At 43.9% G+C, this 22,015-nt stretch overlaps 2 protein-coding genes across 6 annotated transcripts; one reads left to right on the forward strand and one right to left on the reverse strand.

The window, feature by feature from the left end:
- Window positions 1-649: 649 nt before the first annotated feature.
- Window positions 650-15,266, forward strand: TVP23A (trans-golgi network vesicle protein 23 homolog A). 5 transcript variants are annotated; one of them, XR_008747510.1, is made up of 8 exons: window positions 1,494-2,034; window positions 2,108-2,187; window positions 7,054-7,198; window positions 8,127-8,216; window positions 11,257-11,382; window positions 13,070-13,199; window positions 13,612-13,729; window positions 15,107-15,266. XR_008747510.1 is itself a non-coding variant. In XM_055806326.1 (7 exons), exons 1-7 carry the CDS (start codon window positions 2,026-2,028, stop codon window positions 13,299-13,301), a joined length of 588 nt encoding a protein of 195 aa, XP_055662301.1. In that variant the 5' UTR covers window positions 650-2,025; the 3' UTR covers window positions 13,302-13,605. The 5 variants fall into 5 exon arrangements, 3 of the variants coding, with proteins under 3 accessions (XP_055662301.1, XP_055662299.1, XP_055662302.1); XR_008747509.1 differs by lacking the exon at window positions 15,107-15,266 and adding an exon at window positions 14,591-14,840; XM_055806326.1 differs by lacking the exons at window positions 13,612-13,729; window positions 15,107-15,266 and adding an exon at window positions 13,294-13,605 and having other exon boundaries at window positions 650-2,034.
- On the reverse strand, window positions 14,730-20,348 carry NUBP1 (NUBP iron-sulfur cluster assembly factor 1, cytosolic). Its single transcript, XM_055806323.1, has 11 exons — window positions 20,214-20,348; window positions 20,036-20,137; window positions 19,792-19,928; window positions 19,548-19,616; window positions 19,003-19,035; window positions 18,211-18,301; window positions 17,736-17,890; window positions 16,504-16,614; window positions 16,278-16,380; window positions 15,459-15,542; window positions 14,730-14,898 (listed from the first exon to the last, which is right to left on the reverse strand). The coding sequence occupies exons 1-11, from the start codon at window positions 20,245-20,247 to the stop codon at window positions 14,816-14,818; spliced, it is 1,002 nt and encodes a 333-aa protein (XP_055662298.1). The 5' UTR covers window positions 20,248-20,348; the 3' UTR covers window positions 14,730-14,815.
- Window positions 20,349-22,015: the final 1,667 nt, after the last annotated feature.

The following is a 22,015-nucleotide window of genomic DNA, read 5'->3' on the forward strand; positions in this document are numbered from 1 at the left end:
ACAATGTTACTAAAACAATTTGCATGGTATAGTAACAGTCTTCTGTGGGATTATATAGAGTTTGTTAGGAAAACAGATAATCCCTACATTGAATAAGTGGAGACAAGCCCTGAAAGGAGGGAAAATTGAGGAAACATTTATCTGTTTTAAAATAACAGATAAAATAATCAAAACACAGGTTCTGTGTGGGGGGGGGGGTTGTTTGTTTGGGTTTGTTGTTGGGGTTTTTTTTGTTTGGGTTTTTTTTTTTGTTTGTTTTTTGGGATTTTTTTGTTGGTTTTTTTTTTTTGTATCATTGCATCTCTAATGAAATCAGTTAGGAGCACCAGAGTAGTACATCAGGTACCTAACGTGACAGGCTAATTGTCACCTGTCCCACAGAAGCGAGCACTGTTTTATCTGATAAGGAATATAGTACACTGTTATTTTCTGGTTCCTTAGAACAAAAAATCCAACAGTTCAGACAATACAGCAACATAACAGAATAACTGTATTCTAACCATCAGACTTGCTGGCAGCAGTGTGCTGAGAGGTGAAAGAAGGACTGATATAGTAGCTGGATGAATCTGGCAGTCCAGAAAATGTGAGACTTCCCTCCACTGCTTAATGCTTCTGTCAGTGCAGTTCCAGGAACTGCTTCTGATTCTGAAGCTGGTTCCGATTTATCGTTAATATATTGCTCGTAAGTAAAAGTGCATATTGATACAGTAAATGAAGTACAGGTCAGCTTCAGGTATGACAAATATTTAATCATTGTATCTCATGGTAGCTCTCAGAGTTTATATCTTCTTTGGGAGTGAAAGCTTACTTAAATATTTTAATATTGTAGGCTATCATGAAACATCCCACCAAATTACAGACTGGCTATCCAGTTTTTTAGTGCAACTCTATCGTACTTACTGACACCACAAAATTGTTTTAACGCTACCAAGGCCAAAATCTGACTACCACAATATTAACATTATTAGTCATAAAATACACCTTTCCTTCCCTACAATTACAAATCCTACTAAGAACAGCTCTGCCAGTTGTCCTGATGCATTAGGCATTGTCTTGCTCTAATAACAGGTCTTGCACAAAGCTACTTTTGGTTTTGGTTTTGAAATGCTCACCTCAGTAACTTTTGTACTTACTCAACAGGTATCTTCTGGTTTAGTTAGACGTTTTAGAAGAGACTAGGAAGTTATTATTCTTGCAGGCTTATTTAATGCTAGTGGCTAGTCCGATCTATGAATGTCATTTACAGCTCTTCCTTGAGCCTCCGCTTCAAATGCCGCTGACTGGACTATCCTTACCCATATCCTGAAGATCGGTCGCCTGGTTTCACTTTCCTACAGCTTTAACTCTGCTGCGTAATCCACCTGCAATTTCAATGAAAGCAGGAGAAATCTTTAACTAAAGGGCTGAGCTACCTACGCTACACTAGTAGTACACAGTACTCCAGTCACAATGGACTGTCCCTCAAAAGCTGTATCGTGACAGGGGAACAAGGCCCACCACTGCCAGGCCGGGGGGAGCCGGGCTCGGCCCTGACAAAAGCTGTATCGCGACAGGGGGCCGAGGCCCACCACTGCCAGGCCGGGGGGAGCCGGGCTCGGCCCAGCAGCGGCAGGGAGGCGGCTGCGCCCATCGGCTGGGCCTCGAGGCGGACGCGCAGGTGCCCATCGTATCTGTACGGGTACATTCACCTTCGCCGTTACTTTTCCCTGCGGGGACCCCGTTCAGCACAAGGCCCCCGCAGTCCGGCCCCGGCCCGGGGAGCAGGCAGAGGCCCCGGCAGCACCGACCCCTCAGCCGGCTGAGGGCGGCCCCGGCCGGAGCCCGCGGCAGTGCACAGCCCGGCCAGGCGGGGCAGGGGCGCCGACAGCTGCGCTGCGACTGGGCTCGCCAGCCCCGGCGAGGGGAGCCCCGCGCCCTGGCCGGGCAGCGCCGGGCAGCGCCGGCGGCAGCCCGGACCCTTTTCCCTGAAACACCTCCCGGGCCCTGGCAGCGGCCGCGCCTGGCAACCGCGCTCGGGACCGGAGGATGAAGCAGGTACCGGCAGCGGGCGGGGTGCGGGGCGGCGGGGCTCCGCGGTCCCTCCCCGCTGACAGGCTCCCCGCCGCAGGCGCTGGTGGACGACACCGAGGATGTGTCCCTCGACTTCGGGAGCGAGGAGGAGCTGGCGCTGCGGAAAGCCAGGATCAGGTAAGGGCGCGGGGAGCGGAGCGGCCTCAGCCTGAGGTAACCGGGCCTCGGCAGCCCCTGCTGCACCGACGCGCTGAATACAGGGAACTCCATTTAGATACTGAATTACCGTTGTTTACAGGGAGGGTGGTCAAGCGCTGGGGCAGGCGGCCCGGGAAGGCCAGGGACCCTCCGCCCGCTCGGGCTGGAGCAGGTGAGGCCGTGGCCTGGCCGGCTGCACCGCTGCTGCGACCCGGCTGTGCGGGCTGGCAGCGGCCTGCTGATGGAAATGGGCATATCGCACACCCACAGCCACGGCTGCCGCTGGAGACTGGCATACCGCACACCCAGAGCCAATGTACCACACACACTCTCTCACCTTCAGCAAAAGTTGAGCAGCAGAGTGCTCCGGCACAGTGTTGCATATGTGGCTGGAGGGATACAGTAAGCTACTTGCAGCACAACTGTCATGCCTTCCTACCATGGGATGTGCTGTCATGCAGAATATAGTATTCCTTATCCTTTTACGTTCCCAGAGGTGTCGCTCTGCATCTCTGCCTGCACAGAGGGCCTAGGGGACAGAGTTGTCATTCCATCAGTGCCTTCTGAAGGCAGTCAGAGGCTGTCAAAAGAAAAGTTTTATGTCAAAAGGAATTATACATAAGCATGCACTCATCAATAATATATATAATCAGCTTTGATTTATATTGCTTTCTGCCCTTCCACCTTGCCCTAGTTTACTCTGGTCCATTAGGATGTTAATTTTTCCTGTAGGTGTAAACAAAGAAAAATTACATGTTAAACCTAATACAAATGTTACCCGAGATGCACAAGCAAGAAATAGTGTAGCTTTACAATACAATTACTCTGTTTTACAAGCATCTGGTGAAGCATTTCTGCCCTTCTAGTGCATCAGAATTTGCAACTACATGATGAGTCAGCCTTGACACAAGATTAACATTCCTGGAGTTGCTGTGTTTCTGTGCTTTAGCAGCAGCACACATTTTAAATGAAGGCTTATATTTTGGTGCAGTCTTGGAGAATATAGCCTAAAGGATTAAACTAAACAGAGAAATACAGCTTAGGAGTGTGTCTTGAGCACATGAACCACAGATTCATTCTGTGGGACCAGACTGGAATTAGCATGAAGTGAAACCACTCTGAAATGTTTGTAGGAGTCTCACACCACCAGTTACTTTACTCTGGAGATCTGTTCCTACTGGTTCACACTACCCAATAATATAGACAGGTAAATGATACTATTAATTAATCCACTGTAGATACTTACTTCATTAGAGACTGCTCTTCTTTCTTGCCCTCATTGTGACAATACTAAAAGATAATTTCATACTGAAAAGTCTTCTGCTATAGAATACAGAAATGAAACTCCTTACATAGCTCACACAGAAGTTTGGTTTTGTATTTGTGAATAATCTTGTACAAACATGCCTGGAACACACCCACATGCTGCAAATTTTTGTCGTCTTATTAGAGGCTATGACAATACCTTTCAATCATCCTTAATTTTTATCTCAATTTCACCTATCTTGAACTTGGTTAGAATTTGCATAAGCTATGATAAGTTGTGCATTTGCAATTCTCCAAGATACATGCAAGTGCTCCTTAAGAACAAAAGGTATGTGGATAGTGATTTAGTTAGCGGCTATTTTCATAAGATTAGGAAAAAGATAACTTGCACCATCTTTACAGTTCATTGTGGTACCAGAACATTTGATCTGGAACAGTTAGGAGCACACAATCATTTCTTTTTCAAATCAGCAAGTAACACAAAATGATTAAGCCAGAGAGCCTGTTTGTTCAAAATTTGCCTAGAAGTATTTGAAGTACCAGACAGAGGTATAAAAAGCAGCATGTAGAGTGCCGCCGTGGTGCTTCTGAGCAGGTACTGGGAATGATTCTCCTGTGGTTCAGTGGAATACCTTAGGGTTGACCCAATTTGATTCCTTAACACGGGTAACAGCTTATTCCTATCCTAGCAGGCATCATGCTTGCAAAATGAATGGAGGTTATTGTAACAACACAAACAGTAATCATTTAGCCCCACAGCTCCAGTGCTACACTGTATAGATGTTTAGATGCAACAGAATAACTAAAAGTCCAAGCGAGTGGCTTGCTACACTTTCAGCAGCAAATGTATGCCAAGGAGAACCAGTGCAGAGTTTTAGTCACCCTTATCCTTTACGGGACTTGAATGCACGGAAAAAAGTTACCATGTTTTAAAGTCTATAGCAAGGGTCCTCAAACTTCTTAAACAGGGGGCCGGCGCGCAGATGAAGTGGCAGAAGGTCATCTGCGGCTGCTCGGTTTCCCCCCCAACCCCCGGGGGGGGGGGGGGGGGGGGGCGGGGCAGGGGGGTTCTGTAAATACCGGGGGCCGGATTGAGGACACTGGGAGGCCGTATCTGGCCCGCAGGCCATAGTTTGAGGACCCCTGGTCTATAGTCTTCCATTAGTACAAAAGATGTTAGTTTATATACAGATTTCTTAATGCCATCATATTTCTGGAAATTGGCTTTTAAAAAAACTTATAAACTACAATGGAATTAAATATAAATGCATTCACTTAAAAAAAAAGATGTAAAGGGTTTTGTTTCAAGACGGATGCAGACTGTTTAGCTTCAGGTTGCAGAAGACAATTTTATCTATCTGGGATTATGTCCTTATTTAAAATTCTGTTTGTATATGATAGGAAATTTAAGTTTCATCTGATGACAGAACAAAAGTGTTTTCTTAATTCACAGCCAAGTGAGGAATTGAACAATTTATTTACTGGATTCTGTTTTGGCTTTTGTTTTTAAAGCATAAATAGGTGGACATTTTCTGAGATGCAGAGAGTTGTCCAAAGAAATAGGTGCAGATTTTGATATATCTCCATATGCTTCCCCTAGGACAAGAACCTGCAAGCCTGTGTTTTTGGCCTGGCTAGCCTCCTTGTGAGAGGGCTGATATTCTGTAGCATCAATAAAGTCTTTAGCACTGTAATAAATGTGAGCCTTTTGCTAATGTATTGTTTTTTAGCAAACACCCTTCAAAACTGAATGTTGGAACAGATTCAGCATCTAAACAGTAATTCATCATCTGACTTCCAAAATGAAACACTGCTTCTCCAAAGTTACTTTCACATTTGAAGCACTGATACAATTATAAAAGCTCAGTCCACCGTGATATGCTTTAGGGCTGTGATCTATGAATAGCTTGTATTGACACAAGATACCACTTACGCAATGAACTCTGACATCTTCTTGAACAAGATTGAGACTTGAAGTAGCAAGACACTCTGCTCCACCTGCCCACCCACCCATCTGCTTATGGCAGAAAAAGCTCCTTCTGCTTAAAATGTCACATGTTTAGTTTTAAGTCAGAAGAAGTTTTTGGAAAGTTTGAGGTTAGCATGGGCATGATCAAGAGTAAATATAAACTGCAGCTGTGCGTCATTCTTGCTTCTGCAGTTACATGTGTGTAGTACTACAAGGACAACATCACCATTATAGAATAGATAATTACTAGAACAGTTACACAGCTGTAGAATACAATTAAAAAAATGAACATTATTGTGTTTTAAATCTAACAATAATTTGTTTATAATAAGCAATTATACTTGTGTATATGTTATCAGTATCATTTTATTATACACAATAGTAGAATAACAAATTTAATAGTTGAATAGTTAATTATGACCTAGGCCATACTACTGCTAATTGTTGGCAGAGGTAGAAAAGCTTAATGAGACAATCACCAATTTAAAATAAAAATCCTATTCAGAAAACAAGGTATATTCAGTCAGTCTCAAGGGAAGAAGTTACTTAAAAGCAATAGCCTTTAGTTAATTGTCACTTTAAACCAGGGGTCCTCAAACTTTTTAAACAGGGGGCCGGCGCACAGATGAAGTGGCAGGAGGCCATCTGCGGCTGCTCGGTTTCCCCCCCCAACCCCCGGCGGGGCGGGGGGGTCTGTAAATACCGGGGGCCGGATTGAGGACCCTGGGGGGCCGTATCCGGCCCACGGGCCATAGTTTGAGGACCCCTGCTTTAAACTAATTGACACAAACACAACTGTACAGAATAAGTTTTTGTACTTGGCATATTACCCTGAAAATTGTACTGTGCTCATTACAGCATTCTCCAAACTGCCTGTCTTACTGTACTGGCTAATATTCTGTGCCATATAGTTATTTCTTCCACTGAAATTCCCCTTTCTTTTGTTACAAACAAAATTTTGTTTGGTGAGCATAGCAGAAATATCTAGTGAAAGAACTGTTCAGTCCCCAAATTGTAGTCCCTCTGTTTCACACATTACATATGAAAGTTAATTTTGTCTTGTACCAAACTGTTATATTTCTATTTTTTTTTAGTTTCAGAATTCCTGTTCTTGTTTTCAAAACAGGTCTGAAAGGCATAAGATCTGTCTCTATTCTTTTGTACTTTGCAGTGCTGATTTATTTCATGAAATGAGGATTTCAGGGTAGTGTTGAACACAACCACTAAATTATTTCATGCAGTACCAAACAAACTGGTGGAGGACTAGATTTTGTTCTGTTTTTGAGGAAGTTTTGCCATGAACAGAACATTCCATCTTTTAACTTTAGATCAAATCACAGAATGGTCTGGGTTGGAAGGGATCTTAAAGATCATCTAGTTCCACCACCCCACCCCACCTCCCGTCATGAGCAGGGATGCCTGAAGGTTGGTTATTGGAAATACTGTTTTGATAAGGAAGGATAATACATCAACGTATGAAATAATAGCAACGACAAACCAAAATAATATTACAAACTAGAAAGAGTTGTGTTATACTACTTTGTTAACAAATACTGTAACATCTCTTCGTGTCCCACAACTTTCTAAGTGCTCTGTGTTTTTCTTTCTAGGCACCCACTGGCCACCTTTTTCCACTTGTTTTTCCGAGTGAGTGCTATTATTACCTACTTGTTCTGTGACTGGTTCAGCAACAGCTTTGTTGCCTGTTTTGTCACTATTCTCCTCCTTCTATCCTTTGACTTTTGGTCAGTTAAGGTAAGATGACCCTGAATAGTAATTACCTTTGAAAGTATTTTGTGTGCCATTAAATAAAAAAAGCGAATACATATACTGACAAAAGTGACAAAGACATTGTGATCTGTTGATTTATTAAATGTCTAGCCCATTTTAACTAAGGTATGTAAATACCTTAGTTACTGCTTATCACCATGTTCTCTATGGCTGATGTGAGCTACTAATACAGTGAGAAAATTGCCTTGCCATAGGTAGGACTGATTTGTATGCCTCCCCTCTTATAAAAAAAAAAAAAAAAATAATCCCAGCTTTCAGCAATGGGCGCCAAAGGATGTCCAAGCTGCAGCACTGTGCCCAGACCCAGCAGGCAGGAGCTGCAGAAGGGAGCCCAGCTATGGCACTGGTACCCTAATCACACACGGGCAGGTGGGTCAGGCCAGCCCAGAATCCCAGGGGCTTCACATGTGGAACAAGGCTTTTGATTTGTAGAAGTGAAGCACTGATGCATCTCCAATATACTGAAAGCTTCTAGTATTCATCCAGGTGCAGAGACATTTTCTTAATTTGTTTGATTCCACACAGCTTGCTTGCTTACAATTAATCCTCCATTTTGTCAGTGTGCTTTTGTTCACAGTTCTCCTCCGTTACTGAGAAAATTTGTTTATTGGGGGCTTCTTCAGCCAACTGACTTAGAAGAGATACATCCTATAATTTCTTACCTAAGTCAATGTTATTGTGTTAATTATGGTCTTAGAAGAGAATAGGCCTCTCAATTTGTGGTAACTCATTCATCCTTAATGACTATTGTGCTCAAGCTGGCACAGATTTTAGAACTAATTTTAGTATTTGATACAAAATATGATTTTCAGGCATGCTTGTCTTTTTTTAAAAATGTTAATCTGACAAGTGAATTATGCTGCTGATTACTGCAAATTGTTTTTGTCACTAGAATGTGACAGGAAGGCTCTTGGTTGGTTTGCGTTGGTGGAACCAGATAGATGAAGATGGGAAAAGCCACTGGGTGTTTGAAGCAAAAAGGGTAAGTATGTTAAAAAAGCATGGAATCCAGAGGAAATCTTATAAAGCTGATACTAAGTCAAGTAAAGTAACAAACAGAGCACCTTTGTAACAGTTACTTTTTATCCAGCTTCTGTGGAAGATAAGGTATTATTCCTTTGCAAGTGCACTGGATTGTCACCTGCTGGAAGCATTCAGGACAATAGTGGTCTTGCAACATTGTCATCATGTACATTGGCCGCATAAATATTCATGGCACTGTACTACCGGTATTAAACATTTCTGGTAGTTCTATCTTATTTTGTAGTGAGAACGTCTTGTTGTAAACACACCTTCCCATAGTTAAGCCCAACACAGAACCCTCTTCAGGAAAGACCTATGTTGAAAGCAATGCTGAATAGTTAAAATTCAGTATTTTGAAAATAATGTTTTATTCACGCTCATGGAATCTGGTGGGGAATGGAACCCAGATCACAGAGTATTCTGACACTGCTAGAGCTCCACCAAACACCCTGAGCAACAAAGCTATAAACCAGCACTTGGCATCTCTACCAGGGTTAAGACCTCAGGTTTTTGCTTTCACATGCTGACATTCTCTGCACAGCCCCAATCAGGCAAGAGCCTGGCAGAAAAGCACTTCAAGGCCTACTGCTAGGACACTCCTTTCAAGCCCGTCCAGGGTGCTGTGCCCAGTAAAATACTGCACGTGCAGGCCTGGAGTGCCTCTAGCAGCGCTGCAGCTGCTTGCCTGGGGGAAGCAGCCAAGCAGGAACGCGGCCAGCTGCATGGGGCTGCACACCATGGAGAGGGTGTCAGACATTAATGTTCTTCCTGTAACTTAAGTGAAACCTAAAAAGAGAATATATGCTATCCTGCATGAAAGCAAATAAACTAGACAACCTTCAGGGTTTCTTAGTTCGGTCAAGTCAAGACAGCAAGACCTTTCTTAGCACTTAAAAGCAATGGCACTCAGAAAGCGACCTTCTGACCCCCAAATTATTCTGGGATAAGCAAGCCTAGGTCACCTATTACAGTTTGTTAATTCTAGCCTGGAAGTACAAAGTCAACTTATCTGTATGGGCTAAAACCTTCCAAAATATCTGGCAAACAATAGCTTGATTAGTGTGACAATAATAATACCGCAGGAAGAAACATATAACTAGAGTGGATTGTATTTTTTGTCACGGCTTAGCCACAAGAACTGCTTTGTCATGACAAGGTCCTAGAACACATGCAATTCTCTTACTCTCCAGAGTCAGGCATTCCTCACCTCCTTTGCTAGTCCTCTGGCAGCTTTTTAAGATTTCTTACTTTACAGGTAAATCTCTTAGAAATATTCCAAGTCATTCACCAAAAATAAGTAGCTGCTTCCTGGCGTGCTGCTGATGCAACAGAGGTTTACCCCTGAAACCCTGTCTTCATCGATGGCTTGCTGGAAGAAAAGTAATTCTTGCATTTACTTTCCAAACATCACAACCCCCTTCTACTCTCCTTGAGCCAACTGCAGCCTTTTGTAATCTTGCTTATCAAGTTAACTAGGCCTTTTAGGTGCAGAGTTCTCAGGTGTTCTCAGTTGTTGCTAATGCAATGTCACTGTTGGGTAATTTGCCAGTAATTCAGTATTCAGGTGATTAAACCCTTTTATTGACTCAGAACAGCTCTTATTCTGTAACTATGAAGGCCCAAAACATTTTGTGGACCTCTGCAACATTACTGGTTTAGAGGGTACATAAAAAAATTGAAGACTTTTCATAATTATTGTATCTTTTGGGGTTTTCTTAGGCAAGATAGACTAACAACTGTATTTACAAGGTGGATGCCATTGTCTGCCTTATGATGGAGGGATGAATATTATCTTTATATTGGAGAATTCAAGATACTGAAGATAAACTAAAAGGCTTTTCAGTTTTCAGAGTGGAAGAGCCCACATGGTTTTCTTTCCTAGTTGTGAGGGTTGTATTTCAGAAGTTAGCACTAGTGGTATCTGAGTGGTCTGAAGTTTGGAGTGAGATTTGGAATTCTGATCTTTCCTGGGAGACCAGAACCTTCTGAATAATTATCTTCCTTTAGTTTCTTTTAAGTGTTAGGAGTTAACAATGACCCTTTCAGTGGAGATAAAGACACATGAGTTGTGCTGACCCGAAGAAATCTGCAACCAGGGCTGTTGCAGCCTGCTTCCAGGCTTGTTTCCCTTCCCTGAAGAACACGGAACACTGCGCGCCTCTACAGAGAGCTGCCAGCGGTCACTGCCGTGTCCAACACTAGCATTACAGAAGAGGCATTTTCAAAGCCACAGTTCTGAATTTGTGGAATATCAGTGGACTTTGTTGAAGTATTGTTTTACATAATAAAAACTAAGCTTTGCACAAGATTTAAGTTGAGCCAGGATACTGTGTGCTTTTAGGAAAATGTATGGAATTGGGCACTGTTACGAGAATTCCATTGTCTGAACTAACTAATAAATCCTATGGAGGACATCTCAAGTTTGCTTGTTAGCATTTCCACCAGCTCATTGCAATTTCCACATTAGATGCTGTAGCTTTTCTGATACTGGACTTACTTTATTCACCCAAGCTTTTGATGTGTGAACGGGGCACATGTGACAAAGCTACACTACAGGCAGTGAAGTACTCACACTGTAGTTCTGCTTGTAACACTCTCTCTTGTTTCATGCTTCTCTGAAGCCTTGGTAAAATTTGGATCTAATGTCAAAGTTAACTTGGTATTTCTGAAATTTTCAGTGTAATGGAACTTTGACTTTAAAATACTACTACATTTGTAGTGTTAGTGGGAGCTATCATTGACAGAAGAAGTAATTATCGCATTTAAATGAGACCAGAGACCAGAACATTTTGAAAAGAAAGTGTTGTCATGTATGGTAGGGCAGCAGGCAGAAAACTTGGCATCAGCTACTTCTCTTCTTATTCAATCTTCCTTCTATGCATGTAATAAGTGAAATTTAGGTAAAGAATTAACTTTATCCATTCTTCCTCCTCTGCTGATTTGTTATATATTGTGGATTTTGTTGTTGTGACTAACAGTTTCAATAATTTTCCTTCTAGGCACCTACAACAGCTGCCTCAACTGAAGCTGAAGCTCGAATATTTTGGCTTGGTCTCATCATCTGTCCAGTTATCTGGACAGTGTTTTTCTTTAGCACTTTGTTCTCCTTGAAGCTGAAATGGCTGGTAAGTCAGGGGGTACTGAAAGACCTACGGCTGACAGACACTGCTGGTAGCGGGGAAACCCAGATATGTTAGTTTTGCAACAGTCTCTGAACCAAATCTTCCATCTACAAAAATTCCACTAACAGCTTCAAGAAATCACAAGGAGTTTTCTGCTCTGCATTCAGGAACAGATGAGTAATTTTTAGCCCCACTTCTACTAGATTATTGGATGTCAACTCCTGCATCTGACTTGAGAACCGTAAGTGTTTGGCAAAATTACAGGCTTCTTTTTAACTGTAGCGACTTACTTTTCCCTGACTTAGTTCAATCAAAGGAAACCGATAGGAGAGGACAAAAAAACGAAGCAGTGGTGCTAGTTTTCAGGTTTTCACATCTCCTTAGAACTTGAATGTTACTTGCTCTTAAAAGTAAGGATTCTAGATACCTTTTGAAAGAACCAGTATCATAAAGCTTAAAACCTTGATAAATTGAGCTCTAAGTATGTATAATTACTGTATTTATAAGCCACCTACTCTAAGCCACCTACTCTACCAAAAAAAAAAAAAAACCCCAGAAAAAATTACAAATGTTTCTAAATACAAGAGGAAACTTACCTATATATTGCATTATGTTAAGATATTTTTGTCTATGAAATCTTCATGTTCTCCCCTGTAAACATTAAGTGCTTGGATAATCACCACAGAATTCATTTTGTCAAGTTCTTAGCCATGCTAAGTACAATGTCTTAATTCACTTTGAAAAGATAAGAAGTGTCTTGAACACGCGTAGCTACATAACCAGTAAGTCAAGATTACATTTCACTATTAAATGAAACAGAAAATTAATTCATGGGTATGATTCAATTGGCCACTAGAAAGCAGTTCATGATTTGCAAAATAGCATAGCTTAACAAGCAGTATTTAAATTTAAACCAGCTGTCTTTCTCCACAGCTCCACCTTTATTTTTGAAAACCAGAGATCATGTGCTAAGCTAAGAGCTGGTTAGAGAAGGACCCTAACTAGCACTGGAGGCAGGTTGCTCAGATGCTTGTAAAAGTCAATACAGTAGCTTCCAGGAAACTGTATCTGAGGCGCAGAGAAACATTTTTTAGAAGTTATTTCATTAGTCAATCAGGTGGGTTCTGCCTGCTGCTAAGCCTATAGTACTATGAAAGAAGCTAGTTGTTGTCACTGCCTGTTAATGCTAGATATGATTTATATCCATTGATGCGCTTTGTAAATCCCTAAGTTTCTCAAGGATCTTACGTGTATATAATAAGGCATCTGTCAGCTAAACAAGCCTGCAGGTTTGGTATTTATCTGGATGATGTGCAACTTTTAGATACAAATTGGGCTTAAAAAAAAAAGTGAAAAGATTATAGAATCAGTTGAACAGGACCCTTTTTGGGTAAGTGCTTTTAGGAGAGCAATGAAGTTTTTCAAGATACACAATGACAAAAAAAGTTTGTACTGGTGTTTTGATAGAGAGGCATTTTCTAGAAAGGAATGATTGTGTTTAAGTTTGACATGATTGGATCTCTGTGAAGGTCATTTATTTGTGGAAGGAACAGCCTCCTCTTAATAGCATGTATTTATATCTAAATAGTGTGTATACACATATACATGCATTTGCATATATATATATTCTACATGTACAGTCTTCATATAGCAGCACATTTGTCCCAGCTGAACGTTTGTTTGTTCATAGGCTCTGGTGATAGCTGGGATCTCCCTTCAGACTGCTAATTTATATGGCTACATCCACTGCAAATTAGGGGGACAGAAAAGCACGAGCAGAGGAACCTCAAGGCTTTTTGTCACAGCAGATGTTCCCAAGAGTAAGTACCGAGTTGGTCTGTCAGCTGTAGCCCATGATGCTACCGTGTACTGACCTGCCTCACGCTGTTGGTGTCGGTGTGTTCCGGCTCGCAGGTCCCTAGGGGACTCCTGGCAGGGCCACCCTGACTTTCCAGCATGCCTCCTGCAGAACTCACTGGGGGCCGTGCCCCGTGTCACACTGCTCTGGGTTCGGACAACCGAGCTTTCCCGCCCCGTGAAGGATGTCCCCCAGAGAGCTCCTCGGGGGCTGCCTGCCGAGGTACCGCAGCGCCTCTGTGCCGGCACAGCTGGGCGAGCCACCCCCACCCCCAGGTGCTGCTGGGCTCCCGCCAAGCTCTCCTCCACCTTTCATACCGGATTCCTGTGGACGAGGTTGTGCCAACACCCACACGTCCTGTATTTGTTCTACAGGACAGACGAGAATTTCAGAAGACTGCACTGAAGAATACGGGAAAACAGGCACTAGATAATCAAATCACTAAGAACTAAAAGGATGAGCAGTAAAAATACTCATTTGTGAAAGCTGAAGGTATTTAAGCTGTTCTAGAAACACACATGAAATAATAAGCATTTTATGTCATTTGAGTCTTTAGATTCTGAAAGGTTTCGAGCCTTTGTTACCTAAAAGTTTAACCAACAAGCAGTTTGTGTAGGCACAAAAACAATGCTTACGGTTCATACAGAGCACACTTCTTTAAGAAAAAAAAAGTATCTGTCAGCTAACCTGAAACCGTTGGATTATCTTAACCAAGAATTAGAAAAGATGCCGCTCGTTTGTCTAACTCTGGAACTACAATAAAAATCAAACTGCCTTTCCTTCTTGTACACAATACTGATTTCTCAAAGCTTTGATTCCTCAATAAAAAGAGGAATTACAGTTACAAAGGACCTCTTAGTTATCAGAGACACTGAATATTTACTTTTTAGTGTTCAGGATTAGGGTCAAGTAGAAGAGCAGAAGTCACGTAGAAAGTTCACACAGTACCTGTGTGAAGCAGACAGTTATGTATAAACAGTTATAATATGTAAATCTTATTCCGATACCAGTAATAAATATTGTACTTGTACTACAATTAACTTGCCTAAAATCCTGTAGGTTTTTATTTTAAAACTGATGCCAATTTATAAAAATAGGAGACAGTACTACACTGAACTTCACTCTAAATATAATCTTTTCCACTGAAAGGAAAGATACTTAAATGATGTTATTCAGTGAGAGAGAGCGGGCATTACAATTCATCCTAGCGCAGAAGGCAGGGTAAAGCCCACTATGCGTGCATAGCAGAAACACCAGATAGCAAGCCCTGATGTCAGCAAAATGTATTTTATATTCAACTTCCTAAATAAAACCTTGTATACGCACGTCTTCAAACACTAAGTTCGTATTCAGGTTACTGGTACCACCACGGCACCAGATGCAGACTGCGCCTCTACTACAGCTGAAGACTCAGTTTTACAGCTTTCTAGCAAGCCTTGAGACTACCCGTGAACTACAAGAATCTTAAACTATGGAAAAAAACCAAGGCGAGAACATTTATATTAAGGATTTATTTGCAATATACAAAAAAAATACATTCCTTCCATTAAAATCAAGACATAAGTTACTTTTCTGTAATTAAACATGAACTACATTTTTATTCCGTTCATATATTATCTTCTCTTCTTGAAAATTGCGTTGATCACAGTATTCCTGAATTCCTACAAAAGACAGGGAAAAGTTAATGTCAGTATTTTAGGTGCATGCCAGGAGTTACTTATTGCTGCACCACTCTGCTCCTTATCGGCACAAGTACCACAAGCTGGGCCTCTATCACAGTGAAACGGCTTTAGGAATTTCCCAGCTGCTGGTATTTTCAAACTGCACATCACCAGCTCCTTAGGTAGGTCTGTACGTTTTTTTGTGCAGTGACCATTAGAACTGGAGGAAATACCAGCCAAGTGCACCACACTCCGCTATGGCGAGCCCCCTCAACAGGCTGACTTCCGAACCTCAGATCCTTCTGTGACCGCAAGTACAGACACACCTTTTCTGAGAAGGAATGACAGAAGCCAAACATTGAAGCTCGTTACTGCTTTAAAGCCTGTCATAACTGATGCCCAGAAGCGAACATAGTATCTGCACCTGTTACTTTCATAATGGCTGTGCACATCTACTGTTTTTATTATTCATGACAGAATTATCCTGTTTAGCACTTTTATATGCTGCAGGGGAGCTCAGAACTGAGAGGATCCATTTGCACAGTGATTTTCAGACTTACTTTGAATGATATTCCTGTAAGAGGATGTAGCTGGAGAGTCAGGTGCTTCAGACAAGAAAGACTGGCCTTTGTCACAACTTTTCCCTTGAAAGACAGGGAAAAAACAGGAAAGCAAAGCAATGGGAAAAGATGAACTATTCTTTGTTTTACCCTTTATCCTGCTACCAATTACACCCTTCCAAGGAGCCACTTGCACCTACTCCTTTTAAGAAGTCCCTATGTCATTAATATAACTACAACTGCAGCTCACAAGGAATACTATTAACAGAAATCTTCAGTCATCATTTTGGAAATACTGACCTGTTCCTTGATGTCATTAAATCAAGTGTTAATTGGTAATAGCTAATGGGCAAGGAACCAAGCCTTCTCACTAGCCGCAACAGGATTTGGGTAGTGCTAGTAACAGAGACATTAAAGCACTACTGTCATGCTGAGCCATCTACAAGATACTACTGTTCATTGTAGTTATGATTTTATTATTGTATATCATATATATTACGTGATTTTATTCACACCAAAGAGAAAGACATGTACTTAACTATGATTATACATCTGAAAAGATGCAGTCTAATCTTAATCAAGATTAAGTTTCAGGCTAAGGCAAATATCCTGGCACTTTCCTCTTTTCATACCATGCTATGTCACAGTTACAGTAACTTTTGAATCAAAAAAATGTTCTAAAAGTGGAGGTTTACCTAAGAGACAAAATGTTTAATATTCTAATTTATCCATGTCCAAGTCAGGGTTTCCCAGTAACAACATAAATATAGGAGGAAAAACTTGTTTTAAACATAGTGAAATATAGTTTAAGTACTTTACCTATTTGAGGATCTAGAGGCACTTTACCCAGGAGGGAAACATTTAAGTTCTGGCACATCTTCTCTGCACCTCCCGTAGTTGGGGGAAAGATCTGAGATTCATTCTGGGACAAAGTCAAAATTAGAGTTAACATACTGCAGTTCTGAGAGCAAGGCATTTTTGAAGCAGTATTTTATATACAGGCAGTTTCAAGACAAAACGTGCTGTAATGTACAGACAGCCTTACCTTACACTTTGGACATATAAAGCCACTCATATTTTCCACAACACCTATGATTGGCAGTTTCACTTTATGGCAGAAGTTGATCTCCTTCCGGACATCCTGAAGTGACACTTCCTTCAAATATTAGGAAACACTGCTGTTTTGACTGTAATGATTTGATGCTGAACATATCAAGTTACATCCTTAGAGCTCTTTTAAATAAACTTCATAATAAATCTTCACCGCTTTCTTCTTACTTTCAGGAACATAAACCTGTGTCCTGTGTTCTAGCAACAATGCTATGAGTAACAACGGAACAGTACAACAGCGCTGGCCTACTGAATGTGGTTCTGTTTTGAAATCTGACCTGACTAGTATAAAAATTCAGTCACATTTATGTTTTATCTCCTGTATCAATCTCATATCTTTAGTTCTTTAAATGTAACTTTTTCACATTTCAGTTTACAGAAAAGACCCTCGGTGTTCTTTGTAGAGCAGGCACGGACAAGAACCACCAGGATTACGCTTGTTACCTCTTCACAAATTACATTTGAGATAGTTTATCGTCCCCTCAGGCTTTTCACATCTGTGCCTGTCCTCATTCAGTTCTCCTGTTCCCTTCTCCTTCCCTCACCACCTGTCTGGTATTGCCCTCACCGCTTCATGACCTTTACAATTTATTCTTGCACCTGTTTGGAACTACTACGTGTCTTTGGCTAGCTTGATCTCCTGTTCCTTTCCAAACCAGGCATTAAGACCTATGTTTGAATTTGACATATTTTGAGTTTCAGCTTTCCAGGGGCTGATTTTTCTTCTAAAAATGCAGATAATAAAGTTGCCAATTAGAGGTAACAGGCTACTTCATGTGGTGTCAAACGGCGCACATTTTCTCACTTAAAAGCTGAACTTCTTACTGACTTCTGAACATTAAGCTGCTGGTGAGTAAATTACAGATTTGCAATGACATGAACTCTAATCTCAAAGACAGAAGTGAAATCCTGCATTTCCTGTCACCACACAGATCATGTCAGCTTTTCATTGTGAACTGCTCAGAGGTTTAGTGACTCACTTGGATCCCCTACTCCACTGAGACACCGATCGAACTCAACAAGCAGCCAGCCGTACGCACAGAACAGAAAAGTCAACTCCCTTAGATTCTGTACCATCATTTCTCTGAAGTAAATAGAGGCTAAACCTAAAGAGGATTGGCTTCAACTGCCATGATGCTACAAGCAAAGCAAATTAAGTTCCCATACCTGAGGGGTAGTGACTATAACAGCGCCGGCTACATGCGCTGCACTGAGATACTGCACAATAGACAAGTGTTCGTCCGACGTCCCTGGCGGCGTGTCTATTATCAGGTAGTCGACTTCACCCCAGTCCACATCACGAAGAAATTGTTTGATCAGTCCTACAAGAGAGGATAAGAATGTGGAAGAAAAAAAAATAATCTCACTATATTTCAAATTTTAGGGTCTACTTCAACTTTTATAGTCTATGTATGCAGATTCTTCTGACTTGTCAAGTAGAGAGAAGCTTATTTTGCCGAGACTTCAAAAAAACACCAAAACCAAACAGAACGTGACCTCCTAACTTCATCAAACGAGTATGTTCAACTAAAGAAAACAGCTAATCACTCATTTTTTCCTGTATCTTATGAATTCATTAAACAAGCTCACGACACTAAGTCTTTCAAGTACATAAATTATGTTGAAAACACTTGATACATACCATTTTTTTTGGGTCCTCTCCAGATGACAGCATCATCGGGACTACTAAGCAAGAAGCCCACTGACATAACACCCAAGTTTTCTTCAACATACTGGAAGAGAAGTAGAGAAACTCAGCAGAGCATACAGAACAGTAAAGAAAAGAGCAAGAAACCAAATCTAAAACTAGATTTTATAGAAAAAGCAGTTGGGGGACAGGGAAGACATTAAGAACATAAAGGCAAGAAACCTTATGCAGCTCTTTTATCAAAAGACATTAAAAACTATAATTTTTGTTCAACGCTCACCAGCTACATTCACAGACTGAAAAAAAATCCAGTTGTACTAACATTTACAGTGGATTATGAAACCACTGGAGACCATGTAAGGATAAACGCAGCTTTCCCTCGCAGCATTGAGCTGTCTTTTTAACCTTCTCTGCATTTTCTAAAGGTCAGTGAGGTTTTTCTTGGGGTAAGATACTTTTTGTCTGTCATTGAAAAGGTGACATACTATACAGATGCACGATAAACGAAAAAGTAATCACAGCATGTAACATCTATTTATTGCCCGCAGTGGGGAAGTACAAGGAAAACAAGAGATACTTAAGATAATAATACTGTTTTAGAGATGTAGTAGTATTATGTTTAACAAAAGAAATCTAACACTTTGATCTATATAGGCTATTTACATCGTTAGAAAAAGAATTAATAGACGTACCATCTGCTCCTTCCTCACTTGTTTTTCATTGCAGAAGACAGTGCCCAACCCAAACAAACCCCACAAACTTTCTGGAACAGTTGCACCAACTTACCACTGGAGACCAGCCAGATCCACTTTGATGAACCTAAAAATTGAAGTTACAGCAGAAATCAATACGTGTTACGTAAAACATGACAATAGGTAAAAAATGGGTAAATAGATATCCTGCTCACAGGTACAGTACTGCTTTATTGGAGCAGCAGAGCTAAAAATGGCAGAAGGGCCGGATCTGCATTAATATGTGAATAATACCTGTTCAACTCTTTTGCAGGAAGTTTACTGTGACTTTATATAAAACATTCCAGGGCTGATAAAGGGTGTCACGCTGATATTACTGAAGTGTTACACAGCCGTAAGTGGCCAATATGCAGCAAACGTTGGTCTGCAGCACTGGCCAGCCGGAAAGCAGCCAGCCCTTTTACGAACCAAATTATGCTGGCCTCCCCCACCTCGCCGCCTTTACCTCCCTTCCCACCGCCACACACGCTTCCCAATATGCAGTTGCTCCTTTTAGAAGCTTCATATCTACATCACTCTAAAACGTTAACAAAAACCGAGCAGCAATCCTTCAGACGCCACGACAGAGCATTCGCTCACCTGCTCTCCGTCCAGGCCCATCATTCTGGGGATCGACGGCCCACAGATATCGATGTCCAGCAGCGCGACCTAGGAACGGACACACGATCACCCGCTGGGGCCGAGGCCGGGCAGCGCTGCCGCGGGCAGCCGGAGCACCCCGGGCACCCGAACCCCCCGGCACCGGCACCGGCTCGGCGCGGCCCCGCCCCTCGGGGCTGGAGCCCGGCCCCCGGCAGCAGCTGCCCCCGCCGGGCGCACTCACCTGCTTGGCCTGGTCCGCCGCCAGCCCGAGCGCCAGCAGCGCGCTGAACGTGCTCTTCCCCACGCCGCCCTTGCCCGACAGCACCAGCACCGCGTGCCGCACCGCCCGCAGCCGCGCCCGCAGCGCCGCCGCCTCCGCTGCGGGAACCGGGAACGGCCGTCAGCCGCCGCCCGGCCGGGGCCCTCGCCCCGGGGTGCCGGTCCCTCCCGCCCCTCGCCCCGGGGTGCGCGTGTCCCTCCCTCACCCGGGTCCGGAGCGGCGGCGCCGGCCGCGCAGATCCCCTGGTTGGGGCATCCTTGGCAGGCGGCGGCCCTGCCCGCTTGCGCGCTGCTGCTCCCTGGGCACTCTGCAAAGACAGCGAGAGCTGGAGCACCGGCAGCACCGGCACCACCCCGCCCGCCCTGCCCGGCCGCGCTTCCCACCCTGCGGCAGCTGCCCGTCCGCTAACTCGGCCATGGCGCCCGCTGCGCGTCACTTCCGGCGGGCGGACAGAGGCGGGGCTCCGGGCGGGACTGCGTGTGTCTGCGCCGGCCACGCCCGCTACCGTCAAGGGGCGGGGCCTCTGCGGGGCGGGGCCTCTGCGGGGCGGGGCCTCTGCGGGGCGGGGCCTCTGCGGGGCGGGGCCTCTGCGGGGCGGGGCCTCTGCGGGGCGGGGCCTCTGCGGGGCGGGGCGGACGCGCGTTACCGGCAGCCGCCCGAGGCGCCGTTCCCGGTCCTGGGGTTGCGGGGCCCGCCCGGCGGGAGGTTCCTGCGCCGTTGTGCTCAGAGGCCTCGCCCCCGGCCGCCGCTGTCGGATGGGGCCGGGCTGGGCACCTGTCGGGACGTTGCTATGGAGGGTTGTTCTGCCTTAACTTGGCCCATCAATCTCTGAGCAACCAGGCGGCCGCTGTCAGTCATACATAAGAATTAATGAAATAATAAATTAATCTTCCAAACCAAGGAAGTATGGACCGGCTTGTGACACTGACCTGGCCCTTACTGGCCACCGGGGCCCGCTGGCTGCCCCCCCCCCCCCCCCTTGCCTGAGGGAGGCCTGGGCCCCTCGGTCGGTGAGCACGGGGAGCTCAGCCGGCGGGCACGGGGAGCGCGGGGGAGCGCAGCTGGCAGGCACGGGTGGCTGCTCCCCGCGACCCCCCAGCACAAGCCGACAGGCAGCACCCGGCTCGCGACCGCACCTGCAAAACGCAACTGCAGACCTGGATGGCCTGAAGAGGCCCCCTGAGGGTCCCCAGCTGGGACACTTACCGACACTCAGCAGGAACTCGGGGAACCGTACTTAGTCTTACGAGGAGGAAAATGTTTTGTCAAGACTTTTTACCATCTTTTCACCTTCCCTTCGTTTTCCCATTGCCTGTACGCGAAGCTCACCCCACTGCGACGATCAGAACAGCACAGCCACCGCCCGCAGCAGGAGCCGCCTGAGCAGCTGCTCCACGAGTAAAGCTCCGGCATTCAGAATAACCCCTTAAGTAGCGAGACCACCTTGCTTCGGAAAAATGCACATGATGCATTCATGTCCTTTGAAGAAGTTGTCAGTTTTGCTCCGGGAGATGCATGTAACGTGTGTGACCCCAAGACAACAGTCCCTCGGTCATGGCTCCTTCCCGCAGGATGGTGGCTCACGCCCCAGGCAGGGCCCACCAGCTCCAGCGGGATGGTGACTCACAGCCACCGGTTCCAGTTTCAAAGCCCCCGATGGTAACTCGGGCTGGAGGGACGGGCAGGCCGGGGGTGGCGGCGGCAGAGCTGGGGGGGGACCGGCACTTCTGCTCACAAAGCCCCTATTGCTTTGGCTGACGGTGCTGTAAGAAGGGTATTTTTCTGACTTGAGCACAGTCAGGAGTCTCAAGTATTCCCATTTCTAACTGATTAGTCCCAATACTTGATTATTTTAACATACAAGTGTTTAAGTTGCTATTTTAAGGCAATCTGACTTCGAAAACACAATATATAGAGAAGAGTATCTGGTAATATTTGGAAAGGTACCAGCACATCCTGGTGTTAAATCTTCTTCTTGAGAGAAAAACACGGCAAAGTTATCTTTTAATGAACACTCTCCACTTCAGCAACAACAAGCTTATTAGGAAAAGCACTTGTGTGGGGGGAGACACCACAAAAACTTCTGACTAACTGCCCACCTATGAAAAAAACCCTACAAAACAGATTCTTAAAATGCATTTAGTTATTTGAGGAATTCAGCCTCTGTTTTTCAGTCATTAATAAA

Source organism: Falco peregrinus, chromosome 5, assembly GCF_023634155.1.
Source record: "Falco peregrinus isolate bFalPer1 chromosome 5, bFalPer1.pri, whole genome shotgun sequence".
NCBI classification, from domain to species: Eukaryota; Metazoa; Chordata; class Aves; order Falconiformes; family Falconidae; genus Falco; species Falco peregrinus.